Raw genomic sequence first — 26,539 nt, forward strand, 5'->3', positions numbered from 1 at the left:
GTATTACCTTCTGGGGCAGAGTAGGAGGAAATTCCGTTTGGGTACGCAATTCGTTCAAAGTGGAAATGCTGCCCCCTGTCCATAACTGGTTTTAAGCAGCCCAGATGGCATCCCTAGCCGCGTCCTCAGAGCATCCGCAGACCAGCTGGCTGGTGTGTTTACGGACATATTCAATATCTCCCTATCCCAGTCTGCTGTCCCCGCATGCTTCAAGATGGCCACCGTTGTTCCTGTACCCAAGAAAGCAAAGGTAACTGAACTAAATGACTATCGCCCTGTAGCACTCACTTATGTCATCATGAAGTGCTTTGAGAGACTAGTCAACGATCATATCACCTCTACCTTACCTGACACCCTAGACCCATTTCAATTTGCTTACCGCCCCAATAGATCTACAGACGATGCCATCGCACTGCACACTGCCCTATCCCATCTGGACAAGAGGAATACTTATGTAAGAATGCTGTTCATTGAATATAGTTCAGCATTCAACACCATAGTACTCTCCAAGCTCATCATTAAGCTTGAGGCCCTGGGTCTGTACAACTGGGTCCTGGAATTCCTGATGGGCTGCCCCCAGGTGGTGAAGGTAGGAAACAACACCTCCACTTCGCTGATCCTCAACACTGGGGCCCCACAAGGGTGTATGCTCAGCCCCCTCCTGTACTCCTTGCTCACCCATGACTGGGTGGCCACGTACGCCTCCAACTCAATCATCAAGTTTGCAGATGACACAACAGTAGTAGGCCTGATTACCAACATTGACGAGACAGCCTACAGGGTGAGGGCTCTGGGAGTGTGGTGCCAGGAAAATAACCTCTCACTCAACGTCAACAAAGCAGATGATTGTTGACTTCAGGAAACAGCAGAGGGAGCATCCCCCTATCCACATCGACGAGACCGCAGTGGAGAAGGTGGAAAGCTTCAAGTTCCTCGGCGTATACATCACTGACAAAACTGAAATGGTCAACCCACATAGACAGTGTGGTGAAGAAGGCGCAACAGCTCATCTTCAACCTCAGGAGGCTGAAGAAATTTGGCTTGGCTCCTAAAACCCTCACAAACTTTTACAGATGCACAATTAAGAGCATCCTGTTCGGGCTATATCACCGCCTGGTATGGCAACTGCACCGCCCACATACGCAGGGTTCTCCAACGCAACACTGAGGGCAAACTAACTACCCACCCGAACCACTGCCTGTTCATCCCGCTATCATCCAGAAGGCAAGGTCAGTACAGGTGCATCAAAGCTAGGGCAGAAAAACAGTTTAATCCGACTGTTAAATAGCCATCACTACCTCTCACATTAGAGGCTGCTGCCTATATACGTAGACTTGAAATCACTGGCCACTTTAATAAGTGGAACACTAGTCACTTTAATAATGTTTACATATTTTGCATTACTAATCTCATATGTATATACTGTGTTCTATTCTACTGTATCTTAGTCTATGCCGCTCCGACATTGCTCGTTCATATATTTATATATTCTTAATTCCATTCCTTTACTTAGATTTGTGTGTGTATTGTTGTGAAATGGTTAGATATAACTTCTTAGATATTGCTGCACTGTTGGAGCTAGAAACACAAGCGTTTCGCTACATCCGTAATAACATCTGCTAAACACGTGCGTGTGACCAATAAAATGTGATTTGAAGAGTGTGCAAAGCTGTCATCAAGGCAAAGGGTGGTTACTTTGAAGAATTTCACATCTATTTTGATTTGTTTAACAGTTTTTTGGTTACTACATGATTCCATATGTGATATTTCATAGTTTTGATGTCTTCCCTATTATTCTACAATGTAGAAAATAGTAAAAATAAAGATAAACCCTTGAATGAGTAGGTGTGTCCAATCTTTTGACTGGTACTATACATCTAATATGCTAAAGTAAGCTGTGTATGACCGGCAATTACTAGAGAGGTTGAATATGTTTATTTGCTAAAAGTGTGATTTTGTATTGTTGAACAAATGACATGCATGACATATTAAATCTACTACTCAGTCAACGAATGTTTCTGTTAATCAACACACAAAAATCATTACGTTACACAGGAAAACAACTTGCATCACAAACATTTCTTTCAAATAGACTATTTTTCCTCCGAATGAACAGGCAGAGGCACATCCAGACACATCTTATTTTAGCACACTGAGAAAGACAACTGGCACTTTATTTTCAGTACATTATGCCTACGGGGTGAAATTCTCATCTAGACAGTCATATTCATGTGGAGGCACCATTACATATGGATTACATTTATTTATGCTGGAATATACAGAGTAAAGAATAGACCAGAAAGAGATTACAGACAGATGAGTGTTTAACAATGTACATTTGGAAATATAAAGCTGATTATTTGGCACACATACAGACAGGTTGTGAGTACAAAAGGTTAGAAGGCATGGTAATATGGATAATCATTTTTCACAATGCTAATGCAATGTGCAGTGTGTGTTGAACCCTCCTTGGACCTGGATAGGACCACACCCCTCCCACACTCCCCACCCAACAGAGGTGTATTCAGTGACATTTAAATGTTCAAAACAGTGCATATAGAATTTTAAGGAATAAACAAACGATTCCGTGTCAAACATGACACACAAGCCAACTGTCTCCGTTCTACAAAACATATCTGGAAGTTCTGCAACACACCTCCCTCCTGAACAGAGCCCTGATCCCCATGCCCTCCCCACCCAATAGACCTGGGTTCAAATATGATGTTTTTCTTCAAATACTTTTCAGTGTTTGATTTAGCCTGACTGGAGTGCCAGATGGGTAGGGGTTGTACTTTTGGGACCATTCCATTGGTTCCAATGTGTCAGGCAAGCTCAATTAAACGCAGCTAAAGCATTTGCAAGGGAAAAAAATCATATTTGAACCCAGATAAGCACCCTTCGCCTCCCCCTCAGACGTCGGCACTGTTCGAGCCCATCCCCCTTCCACCACACAGACACATGCAGACAAGCACACAGCAGCCCCCAACCATGAGCACGCCCAGGAAGATGTATACCAGAGTGGTGGTCCAGAAGGCAAACAGATACAGGGTTTTGTTGCAGTGGAGAGGTTCTCCTTCATTATAGTTTGCAGGGAATATAGAGTAGATCCACACGTTGCCTGGAGATGGAGAGATAGAAGGGAGGGTGAAGAAATAGAAGGGAAGGCTGATAACCCTTTTGAATACATTACGGGCTGGTTTTGTGGGTTCCTGGGCACAAATAAAGTTAAGTCCTTGACTAAAAAAACATACTTAAAAAGAGAGTCTTCATTGAGAGTGCTTCTTAATCCAGGGAGGAGACTGGCCCTATATGTTCAGATTTTTTCAAACAACAACATACTCCGATCTCTGCTAGTTTAATCCTCCCAAAATCTTTATGTACCTGTCACAGGTGTGACGAATACCCTTAATTACTGTGCATGCTTCTACCCATGTGCTATTGCTTGAATCATTGCGTAATGCGATTAGCTCCCCATTTGTCCCTGCCCCTTTATAACATTTGTTTGGGGTGCGGCTGCCCTGGGGAAGGCGCAGGTGAGAGGGAAGTTACGTTTGTTTGGAGGCTGTGGCAGAGCTCCTTTGAATCCTTGGCTAAGATAAGTATTACTTGGATGAGATCATGATTTACATTAAGGATACGATTAAAGTTCATGTGCTTTCCTTGCACTGAAACCTGTTTTTGTTTGATTTAATTATTTGATTGTGTGACTTATGTTATATCCTCCATTTTGTTTGCTAAGCAAAAGATAACTTGGTTAATGGAAGCCGAAATTGGAAGATAAATTAACTTGTGAACCGATACCGGCTTCTGATTTTCCTGTCTTGTATTTCCACTTATTTGTGTGTATTAGGTAGTTGTTGTGGAATTGTTAGATTACATGTTAGATATTGCTGCACTATTGGAACTAGAAGCACAATCATTTTGCTATACTCGCAATAACATATACTAACCATGTATATGTGACCAATAATTTTTTGGGGGGAGTATTAGTGAGGTTGGTCACTGATGTGCAACGCGACGAGGCCTGGCTCGCAGTCAGCATTCCAAATGTGTTCGATGGGGTTGAGGTCAGGGCTCTGTGTAGGCCATACAAGTTTGTCCACACTGATCTCGACAAACCCTTTCTGTATTGACGCCGCTTTGTGCATGGGGGCATTGTCATGCTGAAACTGTTGCCACAAAGTTGGAAGCACAGATTTGTGAAAAACCATGAAAAACAGCCCCAGACCATTATTCCTCCTCCACCAAACTTTACAATTGGCACTGCATTCGGGCCTGTAGCGTTCTCCTGACATCTGCCAAACCCAGATTCGTCCGTCGGACTGCCATCACTCCAGAGAACAGATTTCAACTGCTCTAGAGTCCAATGGCGGCGAGTTTTTCACCACTCCAGCTGACGCTTGGCATTGCGCATGGTGATCTTAAGCTTGTGTGCGGCTGCTCGGCCATGGAAACCCATTTCATTAAGCTCCTGACAAAGTTATTGTGCTGACATTGCTTCCAGAGGTAGTTTGGAACTCGGTAGTGAGTGTTGCAACTGAGGACAGACAATCTTTACGTGCTTTAGCACTCGGCGGTCCCGTTCTGTGAGCTTGTGGGCATAGCACTTTGCGGTTGTGCCATTGTTGCTCCTAGACGTTTCCACTTCACAATAACAGCACTTACAGTTGACCGAGGCAGCTCTAGCAGGGCAGAATTTTGACAAACTGACTTGTTGGAAAAGTGGCATCCTATGATGGTGCCAAGTTGAAAGTCACTGAGCTCTTCAGTAAGATCATTCAACTGCCTTTTTATGGAGATTGCATGGTTGTGTGCTTCGATTTTATACACCTGTCGGCAACGGGTGTGGCTGAAATAGCCCAATCCACTCATTTGAAGGGGTGTCCACATACTTTGTATATATAGTGTGTATAATAAAAGACATGTAGGCTAATTAAATCATTATGGAGCAGAGCACAGACTAAGCCGTAAAAGTTTGAACCCGTCGCATGCCGCAATACTTGGCTGTGTCATCACAGTTCCATAGTTAGTGCAGGCAATAGACAAGGGTTGAGTCTACTATCGTACACTATTCTTCCTATTATAATTCTATGTACACTAATCTTCCAACATTACCATGGGTTAAAGAACTAAACGTGGCAATTTTCATTCATGTGTAAAGGCTCTCAACCTGTTTTATTATTCATAAATACATTCCTAACTCTAAATAATGACAAGATCAGAGTATTTTTAACTCTACCAGGTGGTGTTAAAACGGAGACCAATATGCATATATTTAGATGGCTTTCTTTCATTGATCCCTAATATTCTGAACCCGTTCTCTCGATATATTCTATTGAGTCTGTCGACAAAATAGGGAGGGGGAGGGTGGCCAATTCTAATGAAAGGTACACTGTATTTAAAGGGATGGCTTAAGATAAATGTACCGAAAATGAAAACTCCACCAGAAAATATGTTGGCCAGCAAGTGGGAGGGTTTTCAGCAGTTGAATGAAATGTATTCAGAGTGAGCAAGGTAGCCACACCTGCAGAGTGCGTTACGTGACTAAATAAGGTAAGACCACCTAAAGCGAGATCGATTCAAGACCAAGAACGGAGCAAATCGAGTCAAGACCAGAGAGGGGGCGAGACCAAGTCAACTGTACAAAGCCACCCTTTGCCTTGATGACGGATATTTGAAGAATCTAAAATCTATTTTGATTTAACACTTTTTTTGTTTACTACATGATTCCATATGTGTTGCTTCATAGTTTTGAGGTCTTCACTATTATTCCACAATGTAGAAAATAGTAAAAATAAAGGAAAACCTTTGAATGAGTCTGTGTTCTAAAACTTTGGACCGGTAGAGTATGTCTGAGTGAATGGACTGCTTTTCCTTTAACATCACGCTGTGTGTGGCTGCTGTCTTTCCATCGGCCCTGTGTAGTGGTGCATACTAAAAGTTTGCCAAAAAAATCCCAAACGGCCTGCCCAGCGACGGAAAGGCCCCATGGGTGAAAATTCTATGTTTTACCATGGTTTTTATTCGTTTTCCACACTTTCTTTATAGAAAAACAAACGTGATATTTTAAGTCCACAACAATGCTTAAAACATATTAGGAGACCATTTAGGAGGTCTGAGAAAAATATAAATGAATATATTTTTTGGGGGGATGGGGTACTGTGGACTATTTTTGTAATAATATATTTTTCTGTTTTTGCTCAATCTGATTGGGTGAGTCTGGCTCCCTAGTGGGTGGGCTTGTCCACCCAGGCCCACCCATGCCTACGCCCCTAATGCAAACAGGGCATGATGACTGAATTGCGGATAAAAAAGAGCCTACTAACCAAGACTTTCGGATCAAACTTTTTCAATACCTGGTTTGCATACCCATTGTTGCCTTTAGTTCGCATTTACTGGTAGATATCATAAGTCGAAACGTTTTTCCTACCGACCGGCTACCAATGTCCTTCTGTGAGCTGCTCCATGCCAAAACCAGTTGAGAGCTGCGCACTCTTGCTGCCTGCATTTGATATTCCGCTGCAACTAGGCTGTGTGCAGCGCACGTGAATATATTTCACGTTCTTTGCGATTTTGTAGGCTACATCCAACCTGACAGAGCTTGAGAGGATCTGTAGAGAAAAATGGGAGAAACTCCCCAAATACAGGTGTGCCAAGCTTGTAGCGTTATACGCAAGAAATCTCAAGGCTGTAATCACTGCCAAAGGTACTTCAACAAAGTACTGAGTAAAAGGTCTGAATATTTATGTAAATGTGATATTCCAGTTTTTCTTAATCTGTTTTTGCTTTGGAAAGGAAAGGGCTTATCTCAAATGGCCAGATTTTAGGCAGAGTAATCCCACCTCAAACCACACCCCGAAACCAACTCACGTTTGAATTCAGTCAGAGAGGAAGAGGCAAAGCGAGAGGATTTACTCCGCCTAAAATCTGTCTGTGAGATGAGACCTTTTTTGTATGGAGGTCTAGTGTCAAATTACGTCAGGCTTATTTGATCAGATAGAAGTTTCATAATGTTTAGACTTTTACCAATGTACTGATATAAGGTGATGCACCTGGCATTCCGGCAACTATCTGCCCCCTCATTGGCTAGAATGGTCGCACCTGATCTCGCCTGCCTTCAATCATTGAGGACATGTATTTTCATTGTTAGAGCAGTCACTCTGCTCTCTTGTCAATATAATAGTTACTTTTTTTACTCAGTCATGGCTGCTAGCATTTCTTAATTAATCAAATCTAAAACCACGCCAAATCAGTAACTGCAATAGCCCTTTAAGTACCTACAACTTCCCTTTTTACTTTTCACTGTTTTTCACACCATTTACAACCACTCATCTTTCCTCACCTGCTATGAACCAGCAGAAGAGGAATAGTGACACTAGAGAGTTCCAGGTGGTACAAAGGGTGCTGAGAGGGCTCTGCTGCTGCCCCTCTTCCTGCTCTCTGGTGCAGGGTAGGCAGGACAGGACAGCCAGTGCCAGGGCAAACACCCCCGTCACCACCAGGTAGATGGGGATATAGCGCTGCTGGGGGCAGTTCTCCAGGAACATACCACCTAGTAGGGAGAAGAAGGTGTATGGGTGTCAGAAAGTAGGCTAAACAAAGGTAATTAACATTACATCTGCGTGTGTGTATGCGTGGGATAATAAAAATACTTTTAATTAATAGTATATGATACATACCTATTGCAATCTGGGCGACTGGCAAGGCAGTCATGATGAGTTTGGATATGACTGAAGGCACAGAGGAACAAGGCAAACAATCACAACAGTTATCTTTCGATGTTTCTGCATTCATAATGTGGCAATTAGCTTTTTGAAAGTCCTATATCTTAAACTTGAATCCTGACATGCAAAACATTTTGGAACTGTATCTACTGTCGATTTAATGAAAAAAAATACCAAAACGGTCGTTTTTTTGTGTATTATTCCTTTCAGTGGTGTACAGTGGCTAGCCACTTAACAAGCTGCCTGAAAACACCAGGCAGAGAAAATAAGACTACAGTTGCATCAGATAAAACATGTGGTTACATATAATGGCACATAGCAGTTTTTTTTCATAGTCCCTAACACCCACACACATACACCCATACATTCACACATAAGACAACACAAAAACACAGTTTAAAAACACAGCTTAAACTGTATGTAGGGTAGCATACCAAGCACAGGAGTACTTGGTTTGGGCGCTTGGCGCATGTTCTGCAGTAGAGTCCCGTCCTCCATTTCTGCTGATACTCACTGATCTGCAGAGTGAGGCACACAGTGAGCTGTTAGTCTAGAGTTCATCATAATCATCATCATTTAACTGTGCGACTGTGGATGGATACATGTCAACCGGGTCGTGTTCATTAGGCACCAAACAGAAGAAAACTGAATGAAACAAGGAGGGACTACCAGGGGTGTATTCATTAGTTGGATAGTGTTGGAAATACGTTTTGCAACATAAATGATTTACTCCAGACGCTCTTCAACATGACGTTAAAAGCTGCTGGGTTCATAAACGGAAGTTGTAGTGTATTTTAATTTCATGGTTTCCACGCGTTGCCATTCCAATCTGAATAGTGTGCAGCTCATGTCAAATACTTAGCATATCTATGAATGACAAATTCTTCCATGCTCTAAAGTGGAGTGAAGTCCACATGGTTCCTTCCAACTTCTTGCAGACACTATTTTTTTTAAGAGAGTCATGACTGAACTACAACTTCCATTTAAGAACAAAATGGAACTCAACGTTTGGAGCAGTGGAGGCTGCTGAGGGGAAGACGGCTCATAATAATGGCTGGAACGGAGCAAATGGAATGCCATCAAAAACCTGGAAACCATGTGTTTAATGTATTTGATACCATTCCACCTATTCCGTTCCAGCCATTACCTCAAACCCGTCCACCCAAATTAAGGTGCCACCAACCTCCTTTGGTTGGGAGTAAAAGGTTTCATTTGCAAAACGTTTTGCAACAGAATCCGACTAAATACACCCCTGGACTCATTCAAAAAGAAACACTTGTTTTCGTTTCCATTGCAAAACATTTTGTTACGGCGTGCCCTAATGAACAAGACCTAGGTCACCAAACAAGTAAACCTCAGGTGCAGTTCAGAAATGACAGAAAGTAGCATACAAAAGCTTAAATTTAATGAACATGAAATGTATTCCAATATCATTGAAATTATTTATCTTTTAATAGGCTTTAAAGTGTGACCAATTTGGTCGCATATACTGACCAAATATTTTGCCATGTGACTTGCAGTTTATTTTGGGAGCACGATATGAACCCCCCCCAAAAAATCCTGTAAAAATTTCAATGTGTTACAATATTTCGCCGCAACACTCTTCTCTACACTGCTCAAACAAGACAGGCTGCAGCCCCACTGCCAGTCACTCAACAGGCAAGCAGCAGACAGACAGTTCTTCCACACTGTGCATGTTTCTCTCAGCATGCACTCAATAGATTTTTCCAAAACAACGATACTGCTCTCCACGTTGCTTTGAAATATGAATCCACATGTTTTCTCTATAATATTAGTTTGTATCGTACTCCCCCAAAAAATGTAGGAAGATGGCATGTGCCTAATCGCTAATGCTAATTGCTAACTAGCTAGATGGCGAGCTAAATTCCCTTTAGCTAAATGCACTAGGGCAAAGAACATTAGCTCTAATACAGGTTGCTACCATTGGTGGTGTATATCAGCATGTTTGTGCAACGGCAAGTTCTGAATCTGATAGCCTGTTCTAAAATCTTTGTCTAAATGTAACATCTATGCATCTATTCAAATGCTATTAGGGTCCCCTGAGAAACACTGACCAGCACTTTGGTTCCTGACCTGTCAATGTTTTTAATTTGCTGTTTTTGATTTTTGTTATACTCTTGTGAATTCTATGGTTTTTACTAGATTACTTGTAGTTGTTCATGTTGTTTGTCTGTAATTTTTGTAATCTTGGCCAGGACGCTCTTGAAAAAGAGATTTTAAATCTCAATGAGCCCTTCCTGGTTAAATAAATTAAATCTCCGCGTTGATCCCAAAAACCATTTATATTAATGTTGCACTTGAAAACGCTCGTAATCTAACACCTGCCTTAGACCACTCATAGAACAGCTAAGTGTGTTGTTAGATGCTTTTTGTACCCTTACGCGTCACTTTATACACTCTGCTAAACTTAGAATCACATGGTTTATCTGTCTCTGGCGGCGGATTGGTCATCTGGCAATTCTGGAAAATGCCAGATGGGCTGGACCATTTTTTAGTTTGGTGGGCTGGTCGAAATTGACACAAATATTTGTTTATATACAAATGGGTCTTAAGTTTCTCATTTTAGATTTTTGTGCAATTTCTCTGTTATACTAATCTATAATGATTATTTGGCTGATCAAATAATGATCAGCCCTACTGCCTGTTTTCTGATAGGCTAAGGTGAGATCATGTAAACTCGCATTCAAATGCGGCATCCGTAAAGATTCCCGCTCAGACTCATCAATTACAGCCAAGTTCATGGATCGTATTTTTTTTTTTAAATGTGCCTATAAATGTAGAAAGAGTACATTCTACATTGTCACCTCACTTAAAACGTGCAATTTTTTTGGCGGCTAAAACCCCGATTTGGTCAAACAGTAAAGTGCATTAACTTCATGATTCCTGTAACAAGTATCTGCCCTGCCCCGTGACTGTTTCACTGGGGCCGGATGCTGTAATGAGCAAGCCCCCCCCTCATTTTTGCAAGAAAAGTGGAGATAAAATGTAAGATTAATCTCTTGTGAAGTTTAATGACTTTACTTACAAATGTTTTTTTATAAGACAAATATTGGATCAAATATGTGAAAAGTCCAGACTGCACTTAATGGGTACTAAATTAGCCTACCTCTTAAAAATATTTATTTGTATTCATTTTCAAATGTTCATAACTTACAAATTGACATTTCTTATGTAAAATTGGAACAGTGATTTATGGTGAAAGACAGAATAGCATAGTCTTCTCATACAATATTTGGAAACCAATGGTCAGGAAATATACATATACTGTACACTATAGACTATAATATTATGCAAAGTTAGTATTGATAATAATTGAACAATATTTATTTATTGCCATTTGCTTTCTGTATAGATATGGCACAGGGTTTCACACAAGTGTTAAAATCCATTTAATCAGTTTTATTTAGAAATTATTTAGTAAGTAATACTTAAAAGCTAAGTCTACTTGTCTAATTTTAATAATGATTTAAATAAAATATGGGGGGGAATGGTGTTTCACACGTCAGCATTAATATCGGCACTATGAAGAGATTTGATGTAAAGTCCCTCTTTTTAACTCACCTGCACATCTATTTTTTTTCTGTATTTGTTGTTCCTTTCCCATATGTAACAGTTTAACTTTAGACTGTCCCCTCGCCCCGACCCGGGCGCGAACCAGGGACCCTCTGCACACATCAACAACAGTCGCCCACGAAGCATCACTACCCAACCACTACTTCTAGGTTTCAGAGCAAGTGACGTAACCGACTGAAAGGCTGCTAGCGCGCACCACCGCTAACTAGCTAGCCATTTCACATCGGTTACACATACATACAAGATGTTTTTAATTCATTAAAAAATATATATAATATTGGAGTGGAATATAAATAACATTGGAATATAACAAATGAACTAACTCAGTGTAACATTGATGCGGCAACTCTCTCTGCTATTGCACAATTCTAATTTGTACCTGTAAATCACAAATCTAGCGATCCCCAGTAAAATTGGAGCACAACTAATGAGCCCACCTCCTGCACTGCTCACACCTAATCCAGTCCCCACCTGTGACTAAAAACAGGGGGAGAGATGCCAATTGAAAATAACTCTCTTTAAAAACGTAGATATCTAGCTATATAACATAAAATACTGTGTAAAATAGCTGAAAGGCTATAAAGTTACATTAACTGTAAAGATATGTCACCAGTGGAAACATTTACAACTGAAATTAAGTTATCTTTTTAAAAGTATTTTACCTCAGACAATCCTGTAGTAAGGTTGCTAGCTAGTACACCTAGCAGCTTAATCTAACTAACTAGCTGACTAGCATTTACTGCTAGTGAAGTTACTAGCTAGCAAGTTAGCATGAAGTAGCACTAACTGGGCTAGTCATTGTCTAAATGACAGGTAGAAATAAATTCATAACTATAAAGGGGTAACTAGCCCCCAGGGGCCAGTTACCCCCTAGTAGGGGGAGGGGCTAGTTGCCCCCAACACACTCATCCAACATAATACTACTTTATTAAAAACATTATCAAAATGTTTCTCTTTAAACAAGTGGGTTATTTATCATAAGGCTTTCCTACTTGTATATTTTAAAAATATATATAGATCTAACTTCATTGGAATATATCTACAACTTTTTCCAAATGTAAAAAAATTTGATCAAGTTACCACAATCGTTTTGTTGAAATATCTCAGTTGTGATGACAGAGGACATTTATTGTTACCCCAGGGGTGTAGTTACCCCCTACTACCCTAATTAACACTTGGGGTAGTTGTTGATTCAAAAGAACAAATATGACAGGCACTAATTTGCAATATAACCTAAATTGTTAGTTTGGCTTTTATAATCTATAATGCTTAAGCATACAGACAGACAGACAGACAGAACAAGAAGAAGCACAGAGTAACAGCAGAGAAGATGCAGAGACAGACATCATAACAGGGAGACAAACACAATGGCTAGAGTAGAGGCACAGTTATAGTGGTGAGTTTAATCTGCAGTGGTACTTTTACATATTGTTGTTTTAAGCATGAGCTGGTAAAAAAAAAGAAGAGGAGGACCATGTCTCACCAGTACACCAGTGGTTGAGAAATGATGTACTGTACTGCAAATGTTGTGTCAACAGTATTGCCTGCGTCTTAGTAGTGTGTGTGTGTGTGTGTGTGTGTGTGGAAATGGGGTGTGTGTATGTTTGGGGGATGCCAATAACTTCAGAACAAAGTTGACTACAACTACAAAGTTGCCAATGTCTTTGCAGTTGATTAAAAACAAACCGAGATGACTGAATTAAAATATAAACAGTAGGCTATAGGCCAATTTCAATCAAGTTAGTTATATTTTGCCACTGTCTAATTTGTCTCAATGTACACTGAACAAAAATATAAACGCAAAAATGTCAAAGATTTAACTGAGTTACAGTTCATAAAAGGAAATCAGTCAATTTTAAATAAATACATTTGGCCATAATCTATGAATTTCACGACTGGGAATACAGATATGCATATGTTGGACACAGATACCTTTAAAAATAAAGGTAGGGGAGTGGATCAGAACCAGTCAGTATCTGGTGTGACCACCATTTGACTCAAGCAGCGCGACACATCTCCTTCGCATAGAGTTGATTAGGCTGTTGATTGTGGTCTGTGGAATGTTGTCCCACTCTTTTTATTTTAATTTTATTTCACCTTACCAGGTAGGCTAGTTGAGAACAAGTTCTCATTTGCAACTGCGACCTGGCCAAAATAAAGCATAGCAATTCGACACATACAACAACACAGAGTTACACATGGAATAAACAAAACATAGTCAAATTTATAGTAGAACAAAAGAAAACAATGTCTATATACAGTGAGTGCAAACGAGGTAAGGGAGTTAAAGCAATAAATAGGCCATGGTGGCGAAGCAACTACAATATAGCAATTACACACTGGAATGATAGATGTGCAGAAGATGAATGTGCAAGTAGAGATACTGGGGTGCAAAGGAGCAAGATAAATAAATAAATACAGTATGGGGATGAGGTAGGTAGATAGCCCATCTATGTGCAGTGGTCTGTGAGCTGCTCTGACAGCTGGCACTTAAAGCTAGTGAGGGAGATATGAGTCTCCAGCTTCAGAGATTTTTGCAGTTCGTTCCAGTCATTGGCAGCAGAGAACTGGAAGGAAAGATGACCAAAGGAGGAATTGTCTTTGGGGGTGACCAGTGAGATATACCTGCTGGAGCGCGTGCGACGAGTGGGTGCTGCTATGGTGACCAGTGAGCTGAGATAAGGCGGGGCTTTACCTAGCAGAGACTTATAGATAACCTGTAGCCAGTGGGTTTGGCGACGAGTATGAAGCAAGGGCCAACCAACGAGAGCGTACAGGTTGCAATGGTGGGTAGTGTATGGGGCTTTGGTGACAAAACGGATGGCACTGTGATAAACTGCATCCAGTTTGTTGAGTAGAGTGTTGGAGGCTATAGATGACATCACCGTAGTCGAGGATCGGTAGAATGGTCAGTTTCACGAAGGTATGTTTGGCAGCATGAGTGAAGGATGCTTTGTTGCGATATAGGAAGCCGATTTATAGATTCCATTTTGGATTGGAGATGCTCAATGTGAGTCTGGAAGGAGAGTTTAGTCTAACCAGACACTTAGGTATTTGTAGTTGTCCACGTATTCTAAGTCCGAGCCATCCAGAGTAGTGATGCTGGACAGGTGAGCAGGTGCAGGCAGTGATCGATTGAATAGCATGCATTTAGTTTTACTTGCATTTTAAGAGCAGTTGGAGGACACGGAAGGAGAGTTGTATATTCATTGAAGCTCGTCTGGAGGTTAGTTAACAGTGTCCAAAGAGGGGCCAGAAGTATAAGGAATGGTGTCGTCTGCGTAGAGGTGTATCAGAGAATCACCAGCAGCAAGAGCAACATCATTGATGTATCCAGAGAAGAGAGTCGGCCCAAGGATTGAACCCTGTGGCACCCCCATAGAGACTGCCAGAGGTTCGGACAACAGGCCCTCCGATTTGACACACTGAACTCTCTGAGAAGTAGTTGGTAAAGCAGGCGAGGCAATCATTTGTATAACCAAGGCTGTCGAGTCTGCCAATAAGAATGTGGTGATTGACAGAGTCGAAAGCCTTGGCCAGGTCGATGAATACGGCTGCGCAGTAATGTCTCTTATCGATGGCGGTTATGATGTCGTTTAGAACCTTGAGCGTGGCTGAGGTGCACCCATGACCAGCTCTGAAACCAGATTGCATAGCGGAGAAGGTACGGTGGGATTCGAAATGGTCGGTAATCTGTTTGTTAACTTGGCTTTCGAAGACCTTAGAAAGACAGGGTAGGATAGATATAGGTCTGTAGCAGGTTGGGTCTAGAGTGTCACCCCCTTTGAAGAGGGGGATGACCGCGGCAGCTCTCCAATCTTTGGGAATCTCAGACGATACGAAAGAGAGGTTGAACAGGCTAGTAATGGGAGTTGCAACAATTTCGGCAGATAATTTTAGAAAGAGAGGGTCCAGATTGTCTAGCCCGGCTGATTTGTAGGGGTCCAGATTTTGCAGCTCTTTCAGAACATCAGCTATCTGGATTTGGGTGAAGGAGAAATGGTGGGGACTTTGACAGATTGCTATGGAGGGTGCCAGGCAGTTGACCGGGGTAGGGGTAGCCAGGTGGAAAGCATGGCTAGCCGTAAAGAAATGCTTATTGAAATTCTCAATTATAGTGGATTTATCAGTGGTGACAGTGCTTCCTAGCCTCAGAGCAGTGGACAGCTGGGAGGAGGTGCTCTTATTCTCCATGGAGTTGCATATCACTGGGGCTATTCGATGCTAATGCAGAACGCCACAGGATGTTTTTGTGCTGGTCAAGGGGAGACAGGTCTGGAGTGAACCAAGGACTATATCTATTCCTAGTTCCATTTTTTTTATGGGGCCTGCTTATTTAAGATGGTGAGGAAGGCACTTTTAAACAATAGCCAGGCATCATCTACTGACGGGATGAGGTCAATGTCATTCCAGGATATCCCGGCCAGGTCGATTTAGAAAGGCCTGCTCGCAGAAGTGTTTTAGGGAGAGTTTGACAGTGATGAGGGGTGGTCGTTTAGTCGCAGACCCATTACGGATGCAGGCAATGAGGCAGTGATCGCTGAGATCTTGATTGAAAACAGCAGAGGTGTATTTGGAGGGTGATGACATCTATGAGGGTGCCCGTGTTTACGGATTTGGAGTTGTACCTGGTAGGTTAATTGATAATTTGTGTGAGATTGAGGGCATCAAGCTTGGATTGTAGGACGGCCGGGGTGTGAAGCATGTCCCAGTTTAGGTCACCTAGTAGCACGAGCTCAGAAGATAGATGGGGGGCAATTCACATATGGTATCGAGGGCACAGCTGACTTCAATGGCTGTGCGAAGTTCCTTGATATTGGTGGGAACTGGAACACGCTGTTGTACACGTCAATCCAGAGCATCCCTAACATGCTCAATGGGTGACATGTCTGGTGAGTATGCAGGCCATGGAAGAACTGGGACATTTTCAGTTTGCGACATGGGGCCCTGCATTATCATGCTGAAACATGAGGTGATGGCGGCGGATGAATGGCATGACAATGGGCCTCAGGATCTCAACACGGTATCTCTGTGCATTCAAATTGCAATCGATAGAATACAATTGTGTTAGTTGTCCGTAGCCTATGCCTGCCCATACCATAACCCCACCATGGGCCACTCTGTTTTACAATATTGACATCAGCAAACTGCTCGCCCACATGACACCATACACGCTACGCTGTCTGCCATCTGCTCGGTACAGTTGAAACTGGGATTCATCTGCGAAGAGCACACTTATCCAGCATGCCAGTGGCCATCGAAGGTGAGCATTTTCCCACTGAAGTCGGCTACGACGGCGAACTGCAGTCAGGTCAAGACCCTGGTGAGGATGACGAGCATACAGATGAGCTTCCCTGAGATGGTTTCTGACAGTTTGTGCAGAAATTTCAAATTTCAGTTTCATCAGCTGTCTGGGTGCCTAGTCTCAGACGATCCCGCAGGTGAAGAAGCCGGATGTGGAGGTCCTGGGCTGGCGTGGTTACACGTGGTATGCGGTTGTGTGGCCGGTTGGACGTACTGCCAAGTTTTCTAAAACAACGTTGGAGGCGGCTTATGGTAGAGAAAATAACATTATCTGGACATTCCTGCAGTCAGCATGCCAATTGCACGCTCCCTCAACTTGAGGAGAATTGTGTTTGACAAAACTGCACATTTCAGAGTGGCCTTTTATTGCCCCCAGCACAAGGTGCACCTGTGTAATGATAATGCGGTTTAATAAACTTCTTGATATACTACACCCGTCAGGTGGCTGTATTATCTTAGCAAAGGAGAAATGCTCACTAGCAGGGAGAAATAAGCTTTTTGTGCATATGGAACATTTTTGGGCTCTTTTATTTTAGCTCATGAAATATGGGAACAACACTTTACATTTTGGGTTTATTTTTGTTCAGAATATAGTACCAGTCAAAATTTCGGATACACCTGTTCATTCATGGGTTTTTCTTTATTTTGACTATTTTCTACATTTTAAAATAATAGTGAAGACATCAAAAATATGAAATAACACATATGGAATCATGTAGTAACCAACAGTGTTAAACAAATATTTGAGATTCTTCAAAGTAGCCACCCTTTGCCTTGATGACAGCTTTGCACACTCTTGGCATTCTCTCAACCAGCTTCATGAGGTAGTCGCCTGGGATGTATTTCAATTAACAGGTGTGCCTTATTAAAAGTTCATTTGTGGAATTTCTTTCCTTCATAATGCATTTGAGCCAATCAGTTGTGTTGTGACAAGGTAGGGGTGGTATACAGAAGTCAGCCCTATTTGGTAAAAGACCAAGTCCATATTATGGCAAGAACAGCTCAAATAAGCACAGAGGAATGGTAGTCCATCATTACTTTAAGACATGAAGGTCAGCCAATCTGGAAAATTTCAAGAACTTTGAAAGTTTCTTCTAGTGCAGTCGCAAAAACCAAGCGCTATGATGAATCTGGCTCTCATGAGGACCGCAACAGGAAAGGAAGACCCAGAGCTACCTCTGCTGCAGAGGATAAGTTCATTAGTTACCAACCTCAGAAATTGCAGCCCAAATAAATGCTTCACAGTGTTCAAGTAACAAACGCATCTCAACATCAACTGTTGAGAGGAGACTGCGTGAATCTGGCCATCATTGTTGAATTGCTGCAAAGAAACCACTACTGAAGGACACCAATAAGAACAAGCAATGGACATTAGACCAGTGGAAATCTGTCCTTTGGTCTGATGAGTCCAAATGTGAGATTTTTTTTAAAATTTTCGGTTCAAATCGTACGTGAACGGATGTTCTCCGCATGTGTGGTTCCCACCGTGAAGCATGGAGGAGGAGGTGTGATGGTGTAGGGTGCTTTGCTGGTGAAACTGTCAGTGATTTATTTAGAATTCAAGGCACACTTAACCAGCATGGCTACCACAGCATTCTGCAGCGATACGCTATCCCATCTGGTTTGCGCTTAGTGGGACTATCGTTTGTTTTTCAACAGGACAATGACCCAACACACCTCCAGGCTGTGTAAGGGCTATTTGACCAAGAAGGAGAGTGATGGAGTGCTGCATCAGATGACCTGGCCTCCACAATCACCCGACCTCAACCCAATTGAGATGGTTTGGGATGAGTTGGACCGCAGAGTAACGGAAAAGCAGCCAAAAAGGGCTCAGCATATGTGGAAACGCCTTCAAGACTTTTGGTTGAGAATGCCAAGAGTGTGCACAGCTGTCATCAAGGCAAAGGGTGGCTACTTTGAAGAATCTCTAATATAAAATATATCTTTACCCTGTTTTCTCCCCAATTTCGTGGTATCCAATTGGTAGTTACAGTCTTGTCTCATTGCTGCAACTCCCGTACGGACTCAGGAGAGGTGAAGGTCGAGAGCTGTGTGTCCTTCGGAACACAACCCAACCAAGCCAAGCCGCACTGCTTCTTGACACAATGCCCACTTAACCCAAAAGCCAGCCGCACCAATGTGTCAGAGGAAACACCGTGCACCTGGCGACCGTGTCAGCATTCACTGCGCCTGGCCCGCCACAGGAGTCACTAGTGCGCAATGGGAGGTGAGATGGGACAAGAACATCCCTGCCGGCCAAACTCTCCCCTAACTCGGACAATGCTAGGCCAATTGTGCGCCGCCCCATGGGTCTTCCGGTTGCAGCCGGCTGCGACAGAGCCTGGACTCGAACCCAGAGTCTCTAGTGGCATAGCTAGCACTGCGATGCAGTGCCTTAGACCACTGCGCCACTCGGGAGGCCATTTAAAATATATTTTGATTTGTTTAACACTTTTTTGCTTACTACATGATTCCATATGTGTTATTTCATAGTTTTGTCATCCTACAATGTAGAAAATAGTCAAAATAAAGAAAACCCCTTGAATGAGCAGGTGTGTCCAATCTTTCGATTGGTACTGCATTTCATGATGTGTAGCCTGATACGAAAGCAGCTCTCCCTTACTTTCGATCCTATCAGAATCCAGCAACGCAATTAGCAACCGTTCTCTCTGCTTGGTGTATTGTTACATCTTCGACTGTTGTAGGTAAGATGCATCGTTAAAACTCTTGTAAGCATTAATTCCATCACTATCGGGAAACAGGTGTGGTGATACTGATGATTTGCCGGCACAGATGGTTTGTTTAGGATACATAGCAGGTGAGGATAATTAACTTGGCAGGTTAGGATAACGTGGTGGGTAAGATTAATTAACGTGTCAGGTTAGTAGAACTAACGCAGCATGCTAGGTGAATTAATGGAGCAGGTTAGGAGAATGTGGTTAAGGTTAGGGTTTGGCTAAAAGACATTTCCTGCTTGATTCAAATGTTGTCGGAGGCGCCATGTGGATGGTGCGACGCAATTGCGTAGTCAAATTGAGCTCTGTACTACAACGCTGTGCACCTCCTCAAATTTTGAAACAATGCAGAGGGCTCCGTAAAGCTTTTTTTTTTTTTTTTTTTTAAACCTTTATTCAACTAGGCAAGTCAGTTATTAAGAACAAATTCTTATTTATGATTGGTTGACGGTAGGTGAGGGTGGGGGGTCCTGTATAAACTCGCTTCCTTCGCAACAGCTTTCTGATGCACCGCGAAGTATGTATGCCCTGACTTCTGCAAAGCCCATATCACCATGAATGCTGCACGGCCAATGCAGACATTGGATTGACCATGCAGCGCCTTTTAGCTTCAATGCTACAGTTGTCAACAACTGTTGTCCCCGACGCAACCACTATATGTAGCTGTAGACCTACTCCATCTAGCCACAGTGGCAGAAACTTAAGCAAAGCATCTGTGGTGACAAATCATCGGTATCATAACACCGGGCCCTGTTCTGTTTGACCACAAGGGAAAACTCTGGGAACAAATGGCCTATCACATGCTGCATGGACAGAACCCCTGGTAACCCAGAGTAACCCAATTACCTAGTAAATCTGAACAGGCATGACTCCACATCTGAGGCTAACAATGCAGCAGTCAGCCTCATAGTAAAAGCCAAGGATATCTGGTTTAAGCCTTCACGAGTTCAGTGGCTGAGCCTTGTGCTGCTCTAAGAGGGTAAGAATGTCTCTGAGTAAAGAGCAGTAGAATAAGTACTAGAACAGGGTAGTATAACATAATTAATTTGATTTATTTCACTAGGCAAGTCTTATTTACAATGACGGCCTAGGAACAGTGGGTTAACTGCCTTGTTCAGGGGCAGAACGACAGATTTTTACCTTGTCAGCTCGGGGATTCGATCTACCAACCTTTCAGGTTACTGGCCCAACGCTCTAACCACTATGCTACTTGCCGCCCCAAAGAGGAGAATGTATGGAGAAACTTCTTAGAATGGCCCTGAAATTATAATTTTCTGACGAGGGCTTCAGTTTAAGATTTCAACCACATTCCATAATCCAACATTATGTTACCTACTACACCCTGAGCCTCCAAGGCCATAGTCCAATGGTCATTGCTTACAGTATTCTCTGCATGGGCCTCTTTCCATTGTGTACAGAATTGTCCAGGTAAAAATGTGTTTATATATATATATATATTTCAGCTGGTGTGTGAGATAATATCATAGCTGTGGTTGGTTGATTCTCCAAACGAAGCTACAAGTAGTGTTAACTCCAGATCAAGCTCTGGATCAACTATTACACAGAACCCAGATCTGCTGCGAAATTGGCTCTCCTCCAGCAGAGGATTACAATCTCACATCACCAATCACATGCTTTCTGCATTTCCTTTGGTCTTGTGAAATAGAGCAACCACTCACTCACCATTTGACTAATATTTTGTAGTTATGGCTACAGAATTATGGATATGGTGATGGCCTAAATTGGCCATGTATTTGTTAAGGATTGATATTATTTACAAGATTTATCAAATCTCGTTAATTGTCGGTAAACTATCCGTGAACAATATAACACATTTCTCACTTGCTTTTACAACATTAGCCCCCTACGAACCATCCAGATATCGCAAGCCTACATTCTGTTTCGCTACAGGAATGTGTAGCGAAACAGAAACAGTAAACTCGCGAGAACAGGGTGGTTCGTACGAGGCTAACAGGTGAGGTACACCTGGAAAAAAACTGTATTTATCGGGTGTTAAGAATGGGGACTTTCGATGTATTTTACAAACGCTATATTGTTGCTTGACATTCCAAGCAAATAAAGTTGCGCTTTTCTGCAGCAATTATTAAACAGAGTAGGCCTACCAGCTGCTGACCATAATATGGGGTGTATTCATTCTGCGAAACCGTTGCAAAACGTTTTGCAACTAAAACAAATACGTTTATATTAGACAAATGCATGTAGGTACTCCCCGTTACGTTCGCTTCCATTTAAGAACCGTTTTGCAACAGAATTGGCGGAATGAATATACCCATCGTATCTTAGTTCGCAAAGAGTTTACAGTATCCGAAAATAATATTTTACCTGTCGGTCGTAGTTGTGACAGTGTACAAATCACCAGTTACTGCGATGGCGTCATAAAAGTAGAGACGGATGGATGAATGTAGATTAGAGGCTAAATGAAAGTATAGACACAAAGTAGACTGAAGATTCAGCAAATTCAATTCTGTAAACTTCCTCCCTCTTTCTCCGTTGCTCCGGTGGGGTGGAGTGACGGAGGGAGGGAGGGACCATCCTAGCAGATCACGCTGTTGCTGAACATCCCGAAACCCCGCACAGTGATATGAACAAGCTAGAGGATCAAAACAGCAATGTATCATGGGCAAATTGTGACCAACTGATCTATAAATATTAATGAGTAATTATTTATTATGAAAGATGATTTGTAGATCAGTCAGTTGGCTATTCCCTGCAGTCGTTTTGATGTTCTCGAACACGGCCAACGGGCGTGTTTGAGTGGTAAACCGAAAGTTGTTGACTGTAGACGGAAGTCGAAGGGAGAACAGCAAGTCTGACAACTTCTGCTGTTTCGAGGAAATGTGAAAGTATCTAGGTTTTCATCCAATTGGCGACTGATTTTCATGCAAATATTCTAAAATACGCATAAAGAAAATATGCGCATTTTACCACCAGTGGTGTGTTTCAACCAGACGGACCAAAACGGAGTTTTCATGGCCTAACGAATACAAATCTAAAGTCCAATGTGTTTCCATATAATTTTCATAGTAGTAGTAGTTTTGTCACAAAAACTGTTGCATTAAATAGCAAATGTGTCTACTCTAGCCAACAGCTCACAGATACAAGGCTAGTTAAAGATTAGATAAATAGTTTTAAGTCGAGGTTAAATAAAATAGTCTACATTGAGTATATTATGGATAAGAGCAATAACACTTTTATTTGTCAAATGGCATCGATCATGTCACCAGAATAAGACCCTCAATATTTATTGAAAGGAGCATCAAGCTCATCAACTTGCATTGCTCCTTTCCAATAAATATCAAGGGTCTTATTCTGGTGACATGATCGATGCCATTTGACAATTATAAGTGTTATTGCTCTTATCCATAATAATCTCGATAATGTAGACAATTTTTACGACCCTGTGAGAATTATGTATTTCTTGCAGTGAAAGTATACAACAAATGTTAATTTTGTCTCAGGAACAGAAGTGGAAAATATCTAATATTTATTTTTGTCAGCATCTCTTGAGAAAATGTGAATGAGTATCATTGACACTTATGTAAGTAGACAATATTTCAACCACATAAAATATGCACCCAAGACCAACTGAAATCTTTTTCAGAATCATGTTTCTTCATTTTCTCAGCTATTAATTTCCTTAAAACCCGTCAAACTGATGACATTTGGACATTTTGCACAGGACCAATCGTTTCACTGTTTTGGAGTTAATACGTTTTCTCCCCGGTCCCTAAACGAAACCTGTGTTAGATTACTAAGGCATTAATTATATCAATGTATTTAGTCTTCTGGTGCAACAAATTATGACAGAAGAGAAGCTGCATGTATCAAGCTATAGTTGACAAACAAATGTCAAATTATAATATGGCCTACCAAATGTTGGAAATCAGGGGTGAAAGTAGCCAGTAGTGAATTATAGTAGGCTAAATTATTATGGTGGATTGAACAGGTAGTCTACTTTATGAAGTGATTTGTTTGACAATCGGATGAAAACATCATCACACAACATCCATGATATGTGAAACTGAGCCTGCACAGACCGCAAAAACATCCGCAAAAAACAACATTAAAATGGGATAAGATGTTTACATGCCATAAGATCAGCATATCCCAGGCCTCTTATCCGGGTTTGTCATAACCAAGATACAAGATTTTTTTTTCCTGGTTATTGTAAACGGGATATGATGTTTAAATGCATTAACTCAAAAACAGAATACTTGAGTAGCCTATCCCCAATCATAAGGGGATATTGGTGTGCATGTGGTCACTGTGGGAGGACCACACAACAAATCATCGTGTGACTCTAAGTTCACTTCTATGTGGTGGTTATTATATCAATATTTGCACATCGAGGCGTTTTCACAACCATTTCTCGCAGAATTGACAAGGTGAGATCTTTTTTGTCGGTAGAAACGCTTTTATGCACAAATATTGAGATATATAACCATCATGCACTGGTCATCCCCAAAGCCAACACTTACTTTGGTCTCCTTTCCTACCAGTTCTCTGCTGACAATGACAGGAACGAATTGCAAAAATCTCTGAAGCTGGAGTCTTATATCTCTCTCTAACTTTAAGCATCAGCTGTCAGAGCAGCTTACCGATCACTGTACCTGTTGTGGCGTACAGCAGGTCAGCCACCAGGGGGAGACTCGTCGAGGCCTGGTGACAGACGGAGTCTACATCACGAGGCGATGGCTCCATCTGCTGGACGTGCCAGGTCTCGACGGGCTCTCCGGTCGGGACTAATTGGGGCTGATGAGTAATCAAAGGCTGATTGCGCACCAGCTGTGCAAGGCCCATAAAGCTGCCAGAAGGGCAGCACACAAAAAAGAGCGCGGGAAGAAAGGACTCCCGTATAGTTGGGGACGATTGCAGAGGTATGCAGAGGGAGTTCAGTTTTTGTGCCCGACAGGATACAGCAAGACCCGGAGCCCAGAAGACGGTATCCCGGAGAGGTCTCCCCTATGAGACCCTATCCTTTTCTTTTTGATTGATTATTTAAACACCCTTGAAACCGAGCTAATCGCACTCTGTCCGTGTCTGATCTGTGTAAACGTCTTGACCAAACCCCCTGGTCTGCCACACTGTACACAGCCAATCTGTAAATAGCACACCCGACTACCTCATCCCCATATTATTACTTAACCTCTTGCTCTTTTGCTCCCTACTCTTCTACATTTGCACACACTGTACATAGATCTTTCTATTTTTATTTTATTTTGTGTTATTGACTATGTTTATGTGTAACTCCGTTGTTTTTGTCACACTGCTATGCTTTATCTTGGCCAGGTCACAGTTGTAAATGAGAACTTGTTCTCAACTGGCCTACCTGGTTAAATAAAGGTGAAATAAAAAAATCATATTGGAGAAAAGTTGGAGTCACGCGATAACATGTTGTGTGGTCCTCCCACTGTGACTCATCTGTAAAGCATACAATTTGAGGCTACAGATGAAATAAATGATGAACTTCACAAGGTGGTGCAAGTTGATGAGCTTGATGCTCCTTTCCAATAAATATTGAGTCTTATTCTGGTGACATGACCATAGATGATTGGCTGCAGTTTGACAAAGAAAAATAAATGAGCTCTTTTGTCAAGAATCTCATAATGTAGGCTATAAATTGTGCGCTCCAGCCAACAGCGTGCAGGTAGCCTATCTGCTGTCGCTGTTGGCTAGAGCGCATGTGCCAATATCAGAGTGGGCAGACTCGCTATATAACACAAAAAAATGTGAGAAAAACATTAGTAAAGTAGAAAATCCGATTCAAACCCATTTAACTTGGATTTTTTATTCGGTACACGGGAATGTGACCGCAAAAGGTATTTTTATGCACATTATGCACAGCCTTTTGTGTGCAATAAGTCAATTTGATGGAAAGCTATCTCTAACCACGATTCCATCCACAGTTTTTATGCAAGTAAAGTCATACTATATAAAAAATGAATGGCACCTGTAATGGAAACAGGATGTTTTGGTACAATTGTAAAAATACTGACAGATAATTAGTTTGTTTTACATGGTGGGATCCTTTTGTGTAAATAAAATGAATTATGTGAGAAATGGGGTGGTAAGGCTTGATAAAATAACCAGAATATCAAAGTAAACTGGTCAAGCGATCATATGGTGTGTGATCCTCCCCATATAACGCGGGAAACCATGCAGTTTATTATGCAACTCACTGCCTTCCTGAAGACAAACAATGTATACGAAACGCTTCAGTCTGGTTTTAGACCCGATCATAGCACTGGGACTGCACTTGTGAAGGTGGTAAATTACCTTTTAATGGCGTCAGACCGAGGCTCTGCATCTGTCCTCGTGCTCCTAGACCATAGTGCTGCTTTTGATACCATCGATCACCACATTCTTTTGGAGAGATTGGAAACCCAAATTGGTCTACACGGACAGGTTCTGGCCAGGATTAGATCTTATCTGTCAGAGCTTGTCTCTGTGAATGGTTTGTCCTCTGACAAATCAACTGTTAATTTCGATGCTCCTCAAGGTTCTGTTTTAGTACCACTATTGTTTTCACTATATATTTTACCTCTTGGTGATGTCATTCGAAAACATAATGTTAACTTTCACTGCTATGCGGATGACACACAGCTGCACATTCTGCTGAAACATGAAGCCCCAAAATTGCCCTCGCTGGAGGCCTGTGTTTCAGACATAAGGAAGTGGATGGCTGCAAATGTTCTACTTTTAAACTTGGACAAAACAGAGATGCTTGTTCTAGGTCCCAAGAAACAAAGATCTTCTGTTGAATCTGACAATTAATCTTGATGGTTGTAAAGTCGTCTCAAATAAAACTGAAGGACCTCGGCGTTCCTCTGGACCATGATCTCTCTTTTGATGAACATATCAAGACTGTTTCAAGGACAGCTTTTTTCCATCTACGTAACATTGCAAAGATCAGAAACTTTCTGTCCAAAAATGATGCAGAAAAATTAATCTATGCTTTTGTCACTTCTAGGTTAGACTACTGCAATGCTCTACTTTCCGGCTACCCGGATGAAGCACTAAATAAACTTCCGCAGCTAAACACGGCTGCTAGAATCTTGACTAGAACCAAAAAAAGTATCATATTACTCCAGTGCTAGCCTCCCTACACTGGCTTCCTGTTAAGGCAGGGCTGATTTCAAGGTTTTACTGCTAAACTACAAA

At 41.8% G+C, this 26,539-nt stretch overlaps 1 protein-coding gene across 1 annotated transcript; it reads right to left on the minus strand.

Annotated features, from left to right (window-relative positions):
* Positions 1-1,918: 1,918 nt before the first annotated feature.
* On the minus strand, positions 1,919-21,927 carry LOC120057397 (transmembrane protein 272-like). Its single transcript, XM_039006006.1, has 5 exons — positions 21,701-21,927; positions 8,159-8,242; positions 7,680-7,730; positions 7,343-7,552; positions 1,919-3,118 (listed from the first exon to the last, which is right to left on the minus strand). Exons 2-5 carry the CDS (start codon positions 8,220-8,222, stop codon positions 2,910-2,912), a joined length of 534 nt encoding a protein of 177 aa, XP_038861934.1. The 5' UTR covers positions 8,223-8,242; positions 21,701-21,927; the 3' UTR covers positions 1,919-2,909.
* Positions 21,928-26,539: the final 4,612 nt, after the last annotated feature.

Source organism: Salvelinus namaycush, chromosome 12 (genome assembly GCF_016432855.1).
Source record: "Salvelinus namaycush isolate Seneca chromosome 12, SaNama_1.0, whole genome shotgun sequence".
Classification (NCBI taxonomy): Eukaryota; Metazoa; Chordata; class Actinopteri; order Salmoniformes; family Salmonidae; genus Salvelinus; species Salvelinus namaycush.

What these genes read in the sequence shown, in the direction of transcription:
- LOC120057397 (XM_039006006.1), bottom strand. Translation starts at nt 8,222, where the DNA reads ATGGAGGACGGGACTCTACTGCAGAACATGCGCCAAGCGCCCAAACCA. An exon ending in ACCAAGTACTCCTGTGCTTG is followed by an intron (nt 7,731 to 8,158) that starts GTATGCTACCCT and finishes CTGTGCCTTCAG; the next exon opens with TCATATCCAAACTCATCATG. An exon ending in AGTCGCCCAGATTGCAATAG is followed by an intron (nt 7,553 to 7,679) that starts GTATGTATCATA and finishes TCTCCCTACTAG; the next exon opens with GTGGTATGTTCCTGGAGAAC.